The sequence below is a fragment of the Myxine glutinosa genome, chromosome 11 (assembly GCF_964187855.1).
Source record: "Myxine glutinosa chromosome 11, kmMyxGlut1.1, whole genome shotgun sequence".
NCBI classification, from domain to species: Eukaryota; Metazoa; Chordata; class Myxini; order Myxiniformes; family Myxinidae; genus Myxine; species Myxine glutinosa.
The window spans coordinates 22,926,839-22,943,872 of NC_136271.1; the positions used below are offsets into that span (position 1 = coordinate 22,926,839).

General features: G+C 48.6%; 1 protein-coding gene across 1 annotated transcript in view; it reads left to right on the forward strand.

Annotated features, from left to right (window-relative positions):
• The first annotated feature begins 1,194 nt into the window (after positions 1-1,194).
• Positions 1,195-17,034, forward strand: part of LOC137416273 (uncharacterized) — a 76,790-nt gene continuing 60,950 nt past the window's right edge. Inside the window, exons 1-2 of the mRNA XM_068101801.2 lie at positions 1,195-1,671; positions 2,157-3,161. Coding sequence (XP_067957902.2) covers positions 2,802-3,161 — 360 coding nt within the window. The 5' untranslated portion in view covers positions 1,195-1,671; positions 2,157-2,801. The remainder of the gene's footprint in view (positions 1,672-2,156; positions 3,162-17,034) is intronic.

A 17,034-nucleotide genomic window follows, 5' to 3' on the forward strand; every position in this document is an offset into this window, starting at 1 on the left:
TGGCATAGGGGAGCGCTCATGGGATCTTCTTCTTCCATCCCATGGGCCCTGTGGATGCATACCCTACACAATCCCCATCCCATGGGCCATGTGTATGCCCACCCTACACAATCCCCATATCATGGGCCCTGTGGATGCATACCCTACACAATCCCCATATCATGGGCCCTGTGCCCAGTTGAAGTCTGGGTGGATCAGTGTTGTGACTGTGCTTGTGAAGAATGGCTATCACGTAGTACGAGCAAAGGTAGGCCTGTAATACATCACTGACATGGACACGTGTTGGCAGAGAAGATAAGGATGACGTTATATATGTTAACATCACGCTTATCTGCTCTGCCATGTCCTTCAATCTCGGGTGTTTATCCGGCACCAAAGGTTTATCTTTTTGCCTGTGAAACACCAGGGTGACAGTTTATAGCTGGGTCGGGATTCGAACCCAGGCTCAAGAGCTTGGAGGCGAGCAAGCGTACCTCTCGGTTTCGGTCTTGGCCATCTTGTCATTTTTTTAATGTCAAAACTTGATGTGACGATTGTTCTGTCGATGACGTCACGGCCGACATTTTTTGCAGGACTCCGGCACCTCCAGATTTGTCACTACACGCCGATAACACCACAACCGCCACTACTACGACTGCAGTGCTACATACACTACGACATATCCTTTTAACAGCCTTAATTTTTCCCGCCTTCACGTGGGGTCGGCCGAGGAAGGTTTTTGTTGTTGTAAGTCTTTCACGAACCAGTCGGCCAGGCTCGTATGCAAAACGTGGTCAAATTGCAGCGAATAACGGACTTTTAATAAAGTTTTATTACCACATAAATAATACGTTACAGCTTTATTGATTCATATCATTGCGAAAAGATCGCATTTTCGAGAATGATTCGAACCTGACCCTTTAATGAACGGACGCCGTGAGTTTGACGTCATCGATTCAACGATCACATTCGCTTTTATCACAACCCCAGGGATATCCACGATGACGTTTGTGTTTAATGGATCGGTGTTTAATAACCCTCGCGTGCCATATATCCCAAAGGTTACGCTCGCCGTGGTCGATCCTTCGGCCATTCCTAATTTATTATTCCTTCACTGATCACCGACATTCACGGGCAAAGTGTGCGTTGCGGTAGCTCAGCTGAAACGAAGAGGGGGGTCCTTTAAGCGTAACCCCCACCACCTCACCGGCTCGTATTCCGTCCGACATTCGGCGCCAGCAGCCGCCGATCGGCTCTCTCTCTCTCTCTCTCTCTCTCTCCCCCCCTTTCCTCGCTGCCATTGTTTCCGTCGCGCCATCGGGCTCCCTCATTGTTATTCGCGCGCTTTTCTCGACCCGTGGAGGATTTTTTTATAAGCGTCTGCGAGCCGCACATGCTTGCTGGCATTTTTGTTTCCATTGTGCGCGCCGGTTGGTGCCGTTCATTCCACCACCTTTCTCTTCCAGTCAGGATCGACTTCGTTCCTCCTCTCCACCTCACAAAGTGCGTCTCCCGCCTTCGTCCTTCACCTGAGCCTTCCTTCACTCTCTCTCACTCTCCCTTTGCCCTTGGCTGTCTCGGCTGTCACACGCAAACTGTGCGGACGTGCTCGGCCGCAGCGGACGGCGGGGAGACACGGCGAGGAGGACAACGGGGTGGGAAACCGTGAGGAGGATCTGCGGCGATGGGCTGGTGAGGATGTGTGCCGTTTATTTTAAAAAATAAATAAAAATTCATTCAGAGATTGTCAGACGGTGGATCGGTGATGTAAAAATGGACGATACCGGGGATGCAGATATACGGTGATGGGTAAAGAGCAAAACGAGCGGACGGGTTTGGCATTCGCATCGATGGAGGGTGTGTTGAGGGGCAATAAATAGAACAAGGAGCCGGGAAAAGAAAGGGCTCAAATGGAATTGGGAATTATAAAGAAAGGCGGGAAATGTCAGGCAGGTTTGTGGGACACGGTGGATGGAGTTGGACCTATTTAATGTGTCGGGTCTTGGGCCTAGTCAGAGGGTTGTTTAAGGAGGTGGATGGAATGGAAAGGTTGGGGGTGTTAGATGATGTGTATCGTAGGTTGAGGGAAACTGTTATTATGAAGTATTTATGAAGGCACCTGTTGTCAATGAGGCTTGAGAATATCCTGATATGTTTTTGTTTCAATGTTTTTACAGCTTGGAGAAATGTCTAAGGAGGAGAGAACATTGAGGAGCCAACATTGAGGAACATTGTAGAACATTGAGGAACATTGAGGAGCCAACATTGAGGAACATTGTAGAACATTGAGGAACATTGAGGAGCCAACATTGAGGAACATTGTAGAACATTGAGGAACATTGAGGAGCCAACATTGAGGAACATTGTAGAACATTGAGGAACATTGAGGAGCCAACATTGAGGAACATTGTAGAACATTGAGGAACATTGAGGAGCCAACATTGAGGAACATTGTAGAACATTGAGGAACATTGAGGAGCCAACTTTGAGGAACATTGTAGAACATTGAGGAACATTGAGGCATTTGGCAATTTCCAGCACCACCTTACTGGACCCATCTGTAAAAAAACAAAACAAAAAAAAACAGACGAGGTGCAAGATATAGTACGGAAGTAGGAACAATTGTAGAACAACGGTTGTGAGCAAGGAGTGGATGAAGACGGAGAGAAAAGAGCAAATAGAAAGTGTCTGATATTGCAACTGAAGATTCTGCCAAACTGGGTACAAGAACCAGCCTTCGGACAAGGTTGGCGAGAATCTGAGGGCAGTCGTCCTCAAGGTTTCTCGTCCCTCTCTGGTTCCGCTGGTCGTCCTCATCGACAATGGCACAAGCTGGCGTTTTGGCAGGAGCAGCAGCGTGCGGCGTTACTCCGACATCAGGTAGATTGCGCTATCCTATGGCCTACAAGAGCACAAGGTCCACGCATGGGACCTCCACATCCAAAGAGCAACGGCCAAATGAAGGGAGCTGGCCCAAAGAGTTTTCTGTTACAGAAACGAATTTTGCTGAGGGACATCTGAAACTGAAGCTGCAGAGCACCTCAAGAAAAGGGCACAAACAATCTCGGAGCTCAAGCTCGTCCCAGGGTCCAGCCATCCGCATCACCATCAAAGCCCCCGTGAGCACTGCCGACAGCACCGAGCAGCAAGGTGTTGTGATAAATGAAAACAGCTGGAAGAAGGTGGGATAATGACAGCTGCAGCCTGAGTTTCAAACTTTAAAACTTGTAATCTCTGTTTAGAGGATTATTGAGTTGGATTTTATGGGTTTGGTAGAAGATACAGAAGATATATACGTAGTGGTTGTTAAGTTTTGTGGTTGTTTGTGGTTGTTAAGTTTTATATCTGATTGTATGGTTGAAGTTTGTTTTCAGTTACTTTTTCAGTTTTTGTCTGAGATTGTGCGACTTGGTTTTGCCTGGAAATTATTGAGGAAAAGGATGGAATTGTGCATTCCGTGGAGATGGATTTGTTTATTTATTTTTTTGTATACAGAATCGAGGCTCGTGTAAGAGCTAACATTAATCACACAAAAAAAAAACAGACACACAAAACATACAATAAAGGGAGCGGGAGACAAGATGGGGAGAGAGAGGGAAGCACACAAGTACAACAGCAGAGAACAGGGACAACGGGAGATCTGTGGGAGGGAGAGGGCTTGGGGGGGGAGGCGTGGGAAGTGGTGGGTCGGGGGGGGGGGGAGAGGTATAAAACACATGGACACTGCTAGAACTTCCAGGAAAGAAGTCGGTATTTAAAAAAAGTGGATCTGCAGTGAATTAGCGGGGGTGGAAGAGATCAAGGTTTTGGATGGGGGAAGATAAGAGATGGTGGTGAACAGCTGTTTTAAAGACCTGGAGGGAGGAATGGGATTGAAGAGAGTGATGGAGTTTGTTCCAGAGGTGGGAGAAAAGAGGAGTGAAAGAGTGAAGGTGAGCAGAGAGTCTTGATGTTGGTAGTTTAACCAGAAGAGGGTTGCTGGCAGATCTTGTGCGACCTGTAGGATTATTTGGGGGACAGAGCTTGGGGAGCAATGCCGGAGAGGAGTCGGTAGAAGACGGAAAGACCACCAACCTGCCTGCGGTGAGTAAGTGAAAGGCCCTCGGAGTTAGCTTCATCGCGGGAGATTCCAATGATTCTGAAGTATCCGGATATATCATGTTTGAGTTAAGATTTCATATATGCTTGAATGTGTTGGTTTTCACCCCTGTCTATCTGTTTGTCTGTGTGCAGGATATCTCTAAAGGTTATGGTTGGATTCGGACGAAAATTGATGGACAGGTTTGGTGTGTGACAAGGACTCATTTATTCGATTTTGGTGAAGAAACAGATGCGGATCCAAAATTTTTAAGTGATTCTGCACCATTCATTAATAAGGTCAAAACGATACATTAACAGGATAACTCCAAAAGTTTTGGATGGATTCGGATGAAACTTGGTGGACAGGTTGGGTGTGTGACAAGGACGAATTGTTTCGATTTTGGTGACGATCCAGATCTGGATCCAGATGTACCGAATTTTTAGCTCACCTGGAATGAAGTTCAGGGGAGCTTCTGCGATGGCGCATTGTCAGTCAGTCCGTCCGTCAGTCCGTAAACACTTGAAACTTCTCCGAAACCGCTGATGGGATTGCGACCAAATTTGGCACGAATTATATTTGTTGTGTTGTGAGTAAAGTTTGTTCACGGCATTTTAAAAAAATCGGAGTTTAAGGGGGTTTACCGGGGTCAAAGTGGATCTAGCTTTGACCCCCCAAAATAGGAATTTGCTTTTTTCCTCTAAAACTACACACACTATTTCGATGAAACTTGACCACAACCTTCACCACCCGTGATGTACCGAAGTTTGTTCACAGCACTATGAAAATAAAAGTCTTAAGGGGGTTTACCGGGGTCAAAGTGGATCTAGCTTTGACCCCCCAAAATAGGAATTTGCTTTTTCCTCTAAAACTCCACACACAATTTCGATGAAACTTCACCACGACCTTAATCACCCATGATGTACCAATGTTGGTTCAAGGCATTAGAAAAATTGGGGTCTTAAGAGGTATATGGGGTTGGGGGAGGTGGAGTTGCCCCTCAAAATAGGTATTTTTTTGTTTGTTTGTTTAAAGTCTTATGATAGTTAGTATGATTCTACATGCTGCCCTGTCTTCTAGCAACCATTGAAATTGGTGTAAAATACCCTTAGTCGGTGCAGTATACTGTTTATTCTACCAGGTGAGCGCCAGGGGTATTGCCCCTATTAGTCCATGGGCCAGACCAGATATCGGTACCACCCGAGGTGGCAAAAGTTCCATGGTGCCAATTTATTTGTTACACCCATATAAGTAAAATAATATGTGATAGCAATTCCAAATGGGTAGCTTTTTCATTTTTCTTGCAGGAAAGCTGTTTTTGCATTAATCGCGATACCGCAACTCCGCGCTGTTGTTACTAGTATCATCTTCCAAATCATTTTTTTAGCTGAATAGACAATGTAACATGCTTAAATATCTTAGCAAATGGATGTTTGTAATAAAGACATGTATGTTATACTATATAATACATATTCTTGTATTTATTCATGTGTGGAAACTAACTTTTCTTCAGTTTTAGTGTCTTAGTTAAGAACAAAATATATGTTGGATGCTGGCAGTGTCCAGTTTTCTTCCGTATTCCGTATACTTGGCCACTGGTGGATACTTCCTGGTAGGTGAGGCAAGAACAAGAGGCTCTGCAATAATTATGTCTATTTAGTTAAGCAGAAAATATATGACAGATATGTAAAGTGCTGATTTCCCCTCATCAGTGGTGATATACATTTGCAGCCTGCAGGTTAGAATTAGTCCAGTCATGAATGCTTGATTTGCTTTCAGATATCAGTCCACTGGTTTCACCAGTCTAATTAAGTGTAATTAAATATAATTAAGGACTGGCAGACTACTAATTTGTGCAACATAGTAATGTGGATTGATAATTCTATGTTGCAGGTGAAAACTGACTGAACATGGCCTCTGACGGAGCAAGCAGCCTGCCACTAAAGCGGCCACGAGTGGAGTGAATCATCCACTGTTCCAATGACAATACAGACAAGCTGGTTTCACTACAAGACATTGACTCATGGAGAACATTGCTGAGGGCAGCCCAGATCAGAAAACATGCAGCAATTTTGAAACTAGCTACGAACCTTCCTGATGGACAGATTCCAACAATCCAGTACCACAGAAAATGTCGCAGTCTCTTCACCATGAAAAGACATCTTGATGGCATCCTCAAATGTGCCAGTGCCAGTGAACCTGCTCAAGACACAGGATCACAGAGAGCAGCTAGACAATGTGCAAGCACATCAAGGACTTATGAGGCAGAGTGCATTTTCTGCCAGAAAGACACCAAGTATGCTAAAGGACAGAAGACGAGAGAAATCCTCATACAATGTCGAGAACTGCGAGCTGACGCCACAATCAGGAATGTAGCCATGGAGAAAATGGACAGCAGAATCCTTGCCATAGTCAGCAGAGACCTGGTAGCTGTAGAAGGTCACTATCATAGGTCGTGCTATCGGTTCTATACCAAAAGAGAGGTTCGCAGTGGACAGGATGCAAGCCAAGATGATGATGCTGAAGCTCAGTATGGCGCTGCTGTGGATCAGGCCTACAATGAGCTGTTCCTGTTCATCAGAAGGGAGCTTTTTGGCAATCCTCAAGTGATGACAATGACTGATCTCTCTTCTAGACTGGTGGCTTCAATGAACTCTCTTGGTATTGCCCATGTAAGGGAATCAACCAAGAAACACATACGACGGAAACTGGAAAGCGAGTTTGCAGACTCCCTGCACATCTTCTCTGAGGGAAAAGGGAAACTCCTCCTGTTTCCAGACAACCTGTCCATATACGAACTTGCCAAACAATACCAATCGCTACAAGCAGAGCTGCATACTCAGAAAGGCCTCCATGCTGAAGATGTGGTCTCCAAAGCAGCCCTGAAAATGAGAGCCGACATCAAGAACCAAGATGCCCCTCAAGCCTGGCCACCGGAAGTCAAACCAGAAGCAGAGGACACTACCATTCCAGAGTCGGTCATGGTCTTCCTGTGCTATCTACTTACAGGTTCCAATGACCCTGATCATGCATCTCAAAGAGTCCAGCGGCTTCTGTGTTCACTCGGCTATGACATGGTATATGCTGTAACACGTGGACTGATAAAGCCCCCGAAGCACATCGTTCTGCCATTCGCTATCAAGTCACTGACCGGGAATGTAGAGTTGATACACATCCTCAACCGACTCGGCCATAGTGTGTCCTATTCTCAGATGGAAGAGATCGACACTGCTCTGTGTCTCCAAAAGCTCTCGCTATCAGGGAGTGATGTTGCCCTCCCAGGTAACATCCATCCTGGCATATTCACAACCTTAGCCTGGGATAATATCGACCGTCTGGAAGAGACCACCAGTGGAGAAGGAACATCTCACAGAGTGAATGGGATTGCCGTACAAGCAAAGCCAATCACCCCAGTGTCCACCAGAACCATGCTGACTGTAGGAAAAACAAAGCAGAGAAGTATTGATGCACCACCACCAATGCTACCAGCATACAACGCTGGACAACGAGTGGGACCACCACAGAGCAAAAGTGCAGATGCTGAATGTAATGAAATCGTCATCCAAATTACGACACTGATGTTATTCGCCTCATGGCCGCTACGCGACCCTTTCTCGGTTCCTATATATATATCAGCGCGGACAGGCGATGTAGATCCGTCACCACGATGTAACCCTAGCGATGTACCTCTAGAGCTCTCTGGGCTTCCCTTAGAAAGGTAACGTGTCTGCAATATGTATCACAGCTTTTATAGTCATACAGCCTGTCCGCACCTGTATTCACCTGTATGTATTATTAATACCATGTTTATTGGTTTCTCTCTAGATGATGTTGAGAACGAATTACGATTAAACCTACTTTGGGGTTGCTGTTGAATCTTGATTTTCACAACACTTAATCGTAATTCTTCTCCTGACATCGCATCGCTCCTGCACTGCTCGCCTCGGAGAAGAATGCCCAGCGGAGGACCCGTCGAGCTAGCTCCAGCAACGGAGCTCCGACTACTCTCGCTGCCGGCCTGCCTCGAAAGACGGGACGTCGCAAGCCTTTTCGCGGGACCGCGTCGACAAAAGCGACCTGCTCTCATGAGACCCGAACGCCAGAGCAGGCGTGACGGACTCCGGCTCGATGCCTGGAGCACGATGCTACTGGGCAACGTCCTGCGGTTGAAACCCCGTCGGAACGACGGACCCGCTTGGAGCCGCCGGCCTACCCGTCCGATCGCAGCTCGGAAGCACTAACGGCTCCGTCCGAGGGATTCATCCTAGATATGCGTGCCTCGGCCCGAGTTGAGATTCCTACGCGAGTGATGACGTCTCCCAAGTCGGCTATGCCTCCACACGGACGGCACACTCCGACCACTCGCTACTCAGTGGCCCATCTACTCCGAGTCACATCTCTCTCTCACGACCGGCTCCACTCCGACCACTCGCTACTCTGTGGCCCATCTCCTCCGCGCGAACGCGCGCTGCTCGTCGGAATCACGCCGTGCCTCTCACGACCGGCTCCACTCCGACCACTCGCTACTCTGTGGCCCATCTCCTCCGCGCGAACGCGCGCTGCTCGTCGGAATCACGCCGTGCCTCTCACGACCGGCTCCACTCCGACCACTCGCTACTCTGTGGCCCATCTCCTCCGCGCGAACGCGCGCTGCTCGTCGGAAGCACGCCGTGCCTCTCACGACCGGCTCACCCCGACCACTCGATACTCGGTGGAACCACCTCCTCCACGCGAATCGACGTGCACTGCTCCCATCGCGTGCTACTATTCTGGGAGGCCCGCGATCCCATCCTGATTCCGATCACCTCCTACACGTGGCACCCTTCGCGTGGCACCGCACCGTCGCTGGAAGGAATCACTACAAATGCACGACGCGCCAGTTGCGCGCGCCGCCTCTTCACTGGATGGACCCCTTTGCATGCGGTTCCTCTCGCGGGCACTCTGTGAGGCCGGCGATTCTGATCGCGGCCCTCTCTGCGTTGCCGGCGATTCCTCGCTGCTCGTCGGATCCCCTCTTACACACGCATCACGCGCCGCACCGTCGCTGGATGGAATCCCTACTATGCACGACGCGCCCGTTGCGCGCGCCGCATCTTCGCTGGATTCCTCTCGCCGGCCCCACTGAGTAGGGGATCGCCCGGAAACGCCTCAATGGAGGCTCGCTTGGGCCCTGGCGAGGACTCGTCGCAGCACGGACGAGTTTCTATGGACGTCGAGCGGGACCTTCATAGCCTTTCACGACACACGGGCATATGCTTCTAATGGTTGATCGTATACCTGACTACCATGTGTATTCTATAAGTGATCGTGCTTCTTCGTCCTTTGTTTTACTTGATCAAACGGCGTATGCGTTAACCACCTGCGACCATTGTAAAAATGCTGTGCATGGAATGTATGTGGACCGAATGCTTTCATTCTTTTTTTTTTTATATACACCCCGCGTTTCACCCAATTATTTACTTCGATAAGCTGTTGGATTGCGTTATATTGCGTTTATGTAGTGTTGGTGTAGAGCAGGCTTGACGGACTGAAAGGCCTCCTCTTCATCCTTCATGCTCGATGCACCTCATATGCGATGCTACTTCAGGGCGTCGTATGTGATCGCTCCTTAGACCCGACAGCCAGGCAGGCGGGGCGCTGCTTCGGGTCGTGCGGTCTGTCGCTGCCAGGCGTGCTCGCCCCTCGGCTCGGCGGGCTCGCCCGCTCTGGATCACCGGGCCGAGACGCGGCTTTCGGTTTCCCTCGTACGCGGTGCGCCCTAGATGATGCTTTCGCCGTCGGCCGGGTTCGTGTGCTGTGTGCCGATCTCGGGCTCGCTCGGGTGCTGCTGCGCGCGAGACGTTGGATTTCTAGTCCATGGGCCCGGACCCGAAATTTCACTAATTGGTACCACCCGAGGTGGCAAGTTCTAGTAATGATTTTTGGAAAGGTGCATGTATGTGGGATACATGCTGATGTGATAGCAATTCTGGACTGGTAGCTTAGTGGTAGTTATCAGCTATTTTATACCCGCACCCGGTGAAAGGCGTTCGACGGTTCGGATTGATTTAGTCCATGTGTGAAATTTTGGGTACGGGCCCATGGACTAATTGGGCATATTAATCAGAAAGTACTGAGACAACGTAGATCCCAAAATTATCGCTTTATGTCTTATTTTAAACATACAATCTTCACATAGTGTAATTTTGGAATACAACAGCTACTATAATACACGTACGTGATTGTTATGGAAATTGTCACATAAACATGTCACAACATGAAAAGGTCACAACACATATTAATCAAACGGTTTTCTGAATCAAGGGAAAGAAAGTCCAGAGGCTGTACTGAGCTCATCTGTGAGCCCATCTCAAGTACATGTATGCCACAATAGCTATAAACAGTACTAGTACTCAAATGTTATACAAAATGGTTGGAAATCACATACTAACAGAACTAACAGACTGTAGGCTATGTACCCGGTATGGTCAGGTAGTGCTTCACATAAAGATGAAATGACACAACACATTATCAAAATGTCTACATGTCTACATGTATTCTGAGGGTGTTTCCAGGGAAAGCACGTCCTGTGCTCTTCAGAATAATACTGAGTATGTCAATGTACCAAACTAGCGATATCATAGTCAGTCATCGAACTGCTCGTCTTCATCGGAGTCTCCGAGTTCGAAGGATTCTTCATCTTCCTGTTGTTTCTGGTTACTGCAGGTTTGTAGCTTGCACATGTCTGTGCATGACAGTCCATTGGTCAGGCATGTGCATTTTGGCAATTTGCAGGAACGCACACACTTGCAAGCTAAGAGTTCCAAGACCACATCTGGTGCTGGTGGTGAACGCATCCAGTGGATGGCGAGCTTGCCATCTTCATCCACTGTCCATCCATGCTCGGTAGGGTTTGGCACCGCTGGGCGAGCCTGCAGACAGCACTTCCATATTGCTGCCTGGTAGTTGGCTCGTAGGACGTGCATGAAGAGACAGTCTCTACATGGTGGCAACTGGCTGGACTCTACTCCTCCCCTCTTTGCGCAGAAGAGCTGGTAGCGCAGTTCGTTGACCTCACCAGTCCTAGCAGCTGCACTATACATGCGACAGATGAACTGCTGTACCTTCTCAAATAGTTCTGGGTTGACATCCCATGACTGACCAAGCTGTCTAAACGTCTCCTGGTAGTTACTGTCGTTCCTCACCAGCTTCAGTGCTATCAGCTTCCCACGGCCAGCGAATGCGCTCACAGTGTCACACCCTGTAAAGGCGTGTAGCCCAACCAGGCTGTCACACATGCTGTCTCCAATTGAGGTTGCCAGTTTGCTGATGTCGACAAACCGTGTGCGGTTCTGTGTGCCACATTTCTGGTAGAGGGGGCAGGGGATCTCCTTCTGGAAGGCTACACAGAGCACCATGACATCAGTGTCCTCAGCTGTGACTACGACTGCCTTTGAGCCAGCATTTGCAGCATGCAATGCATGCAGGAGCAGACGGGTATCCGCTTCTTCTTGTGTCGACTGCAGCTCTGACACTTCCACCCATTCATTTTCTGTTATCTTGTAGCATGTTTCCTCACAAGTCACATACAGTTCCTTGTCATGCAGCATCTCTTGGAACCTTGGGAGTTTCCACTGCTCCACCAGGAACTTGATGAGGCTGGTCTTGTTGCAGGCGCTACACAGGAACTTTCTCCATTGCTGGATGTTGTGCCCCCCTGCAAGGCTCTTGTACTGAAGGGCTGTGCTTGCACCACGGTTGAGCCTTTCAGCATCTTTGATCGAAGGCTGGCGGTAAACATCAAATACCACGTCAACCCTCTGACTCTGTCCACACTCATGCAGGACCCTAGACAAGGCCACCTCTGCTAGCTGTGCAAAGGTTTTGTTGTTTCCATTAATCTTTTGCACCAGACTCATCCCATCAATGATGCACGTCGAAGGTGTTGGGATAGTGTCTGCAGGAGATACATTCTTCTCAAGCTCCCTGGCAACTGCGGCCTTGTTCGTCTTTCGTAGGGATCCATCAGCATTTGCCAGTGCCCACGGTAACGGACCTAGTGGGTGGGCCAGGACATCCTTCATGTTCACCTTTCTGCTCTCAGCGACAAGGATCATATGGCTGAACAGTTTTCGATCTGCCTTCAGAACAACATCTTGTGCTTTCTTTCCACGGGATGTCTTTGTGGTGACATTGGCGAATGTCTTCAGGCTTTGCTTGGACATCTTGTCGTGGAATTTGACAGATGGTTGATCCTCATCTAACCTTGTCTTCTTGAATGTCTGGTACGCTTCTTCTCCTATTTCAAGCGCCTTCAGAAGGTCCCTGGCCACGTCGGGTGGAGCCATGGTGCCAGTGGACAGACCAATCAGGTCAGTGTTGTCAGGGAACATTGGATTCAGCCAGTTGTTTTCCATGAGATCTATGAGGGACTTGACAGCAGTTTCGTCTTTCCTGATCCTTGGAGCATGTATATCTGGATGAGACAGTTTGGAACTGCCCTGACCTATCATGTCCCTCAGTGCTCTCAGATACATGGTCCTGTACTCAGCTGTCAGGTAGTACTTGCTCACAGCCCCTGGTTTCAAGCTGAACCCCTTTGTCCCTCCTGCCGTCTGGGTGTCTTTGTTAACTGTCTCTTCGGTCGTTTGGTCGACAGGGATTCTTCCGAAGGGGTTGTTGGGCACTGGCACATTTGAGGATGCCATCAAGATGTCTTTTCATGGTGAAGAGACTGCGACATTTTCTGTGGTACTGGATTGTTGGAATCTGTCCATCAGGAAGGTTCGTAGCTAGTTTCAAAATTGCTGCATGTTTTCTGATCTGGGCTGCCCTCAGCAATGTTCTCCATGAGTCAATGTCTTGTAGTGAAACCAGCTTGTCTGTATTGTCATTGGAACAGTGGATGATGCACTCCACTCGTGGCCGCTTTAGTGGCAGGCTGCTTGCTCCGTCAGAGGCCATGTTCAGTCAGTTTTCACCTGCAACATAGAATTATCAATCCACATTACTATGTTGCACAAATTAGTAGTCTGCCAGTCCTTAATTATATTTAATTACACTTAATTAGACTGGTGAAACCAGTGGACTGATATCTGAAAGCAAATCAAGCATTCATGACTGGACTAATTCTAACCTGCAGGCTGCAAATGTATATCACCACTGATGAGGGGAAATCAGCACTTTACATATCTGTCATATATTTTCTGCTTAACTAAATAGACATAATTATTGCAGAGCCTCTTGTTCTTGCCTCACCTACCAGGAAGTATCCACCAGTGGCCAAGTATACGGAATACGGAAGAAAACTGGACACTGCCAGCATCCAACATATATTTTGTTCTTAACTAAGACACTAAAACTGAAGAAAAAGTTAGTTTCCACACATGAATAAATACAAGAATATGTATTATATAGTATAACATACATGTCTTTATTACAAACATCCATTTGCTAAGATATTTAAGCATGTTACATTGTCTATTCAGCTAAAAAAATGATTTGGAAAATGATACTAGTAACAACAGCGCGGAGTTGCGGTATCGCGATTAATGCAAAAACAGCTTTCCTGCAAGAAAAATGAAAAAGCTACCCATTTGGAATTGCTATCACATATTATTTTACTTATATGGGTGTAACAAATAAATTGGCACCATGGAACTTTTGCCACCTCGGGTGGTACCGATATCTGGTCTGGCCCATGGACTATTCGGTGTGCTGCTTTGCTCCGTCTGGGGATGCCGTTCGGCTGGAGCTCGCCGTCAAACCCGCCCGACCTACTTGATGACGTCATCGACTGTATCACGCGTACGCTTTACAGCATCTTAGACGCGTTCGCTTCGCGGCGTCATTTCGCCCGCATTTCGTCATGACGCCCGACCTACTTGATGACGTCATCGACTGTATCACGCGTACGCTTTACAGCATCTTAGACGCGTTAGCTTCGCGGCGTCATTTGCGTGATGGCGTGCTTCCCGCGGTCTCATCGGGGATTCGTTACCTTTCTATGTACTAACTGTCCTTTACGTAACGACGTGTACAACGTACCGCGGCGCTCCCTCAGGGTCACCGCGGTGGGAGTACACGGTGACCTCGTGACATTGAGCGTCGCGCCCGACTCCCTCGTCGCCTGCGCATGTAACGAGGACACCGTACTGCGTGCTCGTCCTTGACTCTGGGCTCGTTGTTATCGGACAGAGCTCTTGCCTCGTACAGTTCGAGACTGCGAGACGCCTCGTCTGATTCCGTTTCCCTATGGCCCAGTCTGATTGTGACTCAGCCTGACCCAGACTGTGAAGGTCGTCTGTCTTCGGTATGCAGCGCACTGCAGCCACCTCTTTAACAGCTGTTTTGTCTACCTCGTTATTCTTGCGGTTTGGATAGTATGTCCCAGGGATATGACCATGTTGCTAATCTGCCGCGCTTCCGTGAGGTCGCGCTGGTCTCACTGGGTACACCGTGACCCATGGCCCCTGCGACCTTTTGTTTTCTCGACATGGCCCATCCCTGTGATCGGGCCACCTCGACTCTTGTGGGGACCCGGGAGGTTCTTGTTGCTCGCCCGACTCCCTCCTCGCCCCTTGTGGGTTAGTTATGCGATGCGCCAATTGATTATGAAAGTATTTTGTGATAATCTTTATTGATTTATTAATATAGAATTATTAATCAATCAGTTGGCGTTACCTGGATGGATCGGTCGGACATCCGGGATGGCCAATCCATCCGGGCCTTCTCTGTGCCATTGCGTCCGTGGATGGTCGATCCATCCGCGGTCCGGCTGGATCCGTGCCATGCAACGATGGCGTCAACTGGATGGATCCGGGACGACGCTGGGACAACATGGTTTGTCCAGCCGGGACTCTCTCGGTCTGCCGATCTTCTCCGCTCCTCCGCGCGCGGTGCAGATGGACAAGCTTGCCATATGCATCCCGGCGGTCATGCGCGCTTCGCTGGAGAGGCGCGTTTCGACCGTTTGTGCGTCGTCGTATCCGGCCATGCCGGTCGTCCAGGCAGCCTTCAGAGGCCGCTCGTGACTCGTGCGATCGCTGCCAACGGAAGATTCGCGTGCCGCTACATGCGCTTGTACTGCGTATGTACCCTTGGGAGCCAGGGCGGGTGCAGACCTACTGTAATGGTCTTCTTACTTACTGTTATGGTTTACTGACTTACACATCTGCCACACCGACATCTGCCTGTAATGCGTTGCTTTGCGTCGTATGGCCAGTCGCTCTTCGTCATGGCACACCTTATGTAATGAGTTGCGAATCTCAAAGGTACACCTTCTCCATCTAGCTACTGAGCCGTTTCTCGCTGTTCAACGAGGTACACTTATCTACTCAGACTACCCCACAGGAAGACTACTACTACCCACGGGCTCAACGTCTTCTCCCTGGGATGACCACTGCTTGCTCGGTCCGATATCTTCTTGACTGGGACTTCCTCCAGATGTAACACGTCGCCATGTCATGTGACCAGATCCTCAGTTCTGATTGGTATACGTTTGAGGGGACATACTTACATACATACATACATACAGATGGACCAGCACTGTTCTTGACGGCATTGCCCAATGGGCTACGCCATTAACATTAAAGTACCATACATAATAATAGTTTTCTATTCGATTGCAGAGGTTGATGTATACCTACAATTCATCCATCATCTCTCATTATCATGAGGGCTATATCTATAGCTGGAGATTGATTGCTAACCGGGCTAACTGGCTGAAATGCAGTAACCCTGCCATCGGGATTGATGGCCCCTTGGACGTTCGACCGGCAGTGACATCTTTCCAATGTATTTCGTTCATTGCATTCCTATGTATTCCTCTGTATGTGTCTGCTGTTCTTCACCGCCGAGTTTGGATCTAAGCGCGGGGAGAATGTAATGAAATCGTCATCCAAATTACGACACTGATGTTATTCGCCTCATGGCCGCTACGCGACCCTTTCTCGGTTCCTATATATATATCAGCGCGGACAGGCGATGTAGATCCGTCACCACGATGTAACCCTAGCGATGTACCTCTAGAGCTCTCTGGGCTTCCCTTAGAAAGGTAACGTGTCTGCAATATGTATCACAGCTTTTATAGTCATACAGCCTGTCCGCACCTGTATTCACCTGTATGTATTATTAATACCATGTTTATTGGTTTCTCTCTAGATGATGTTGAGAACGAATTACGATTAAACCTACTTTGGGGTTGCTGTTGAATCTTGATTTTCACAACACTGACACTGCAGCTGAGACTCAGCTCGCCAAAGAGAAGAATCTTGTCTGGGTCATGGCACGCATGTCGCAACAAGAAGAGCAATCAATCAGCAGCTGGACAGGCTTCAACATCCGGACTCGAGATGACGTGACAGTCATTCCAGACAATGTAGGCTACCTGCCTACCATTAATGCTCCAGCGACACAAATGTCGACTGTCAATGAAGTGCTAAACCAGTCACTGAACATCATGCACTCCTTGGACCTGACAAAGATTGTCTGTGTCTTTGACCAGGCACTGTATGCAAAGGCTGTGGAGATTATATGGAAACACCCTGACAAGTTCCAAAACACCATCATCACCAGGCTCGGAGTATTCCACACCATCTGCACACTGATGGGAATAATAGGGAAGCGATTTCAAGATGCTGGATTGCGAGATCTCTGCATCGAGTCTGGTGTGATCGCAGAAGGTTCCATTAATGGTGTCATGGATGGCCGCAAGTACAACAGGGCAGTCCACCTACACAAGAATGTCTATGAGGCACTCACTCGACTGGCCTGGAAGGGTTTCCTCTCGTGGCTGGAAGCCACTCACGCCAACGATGTGGTCCACATGGATGAGACACTGAGGATCATTGACAGCCTCTGCAAAGATATCTCACAGGCATCCCTGAAGCAGGTCCTCGGTGACCGCTCATGCGCACGCATCATGGAACTGTTTGGAATATACCTCGAGTTCCTCAGAGGTGGAAACGGCAGCCTCTCAGCATTCTGGATGTCGTATC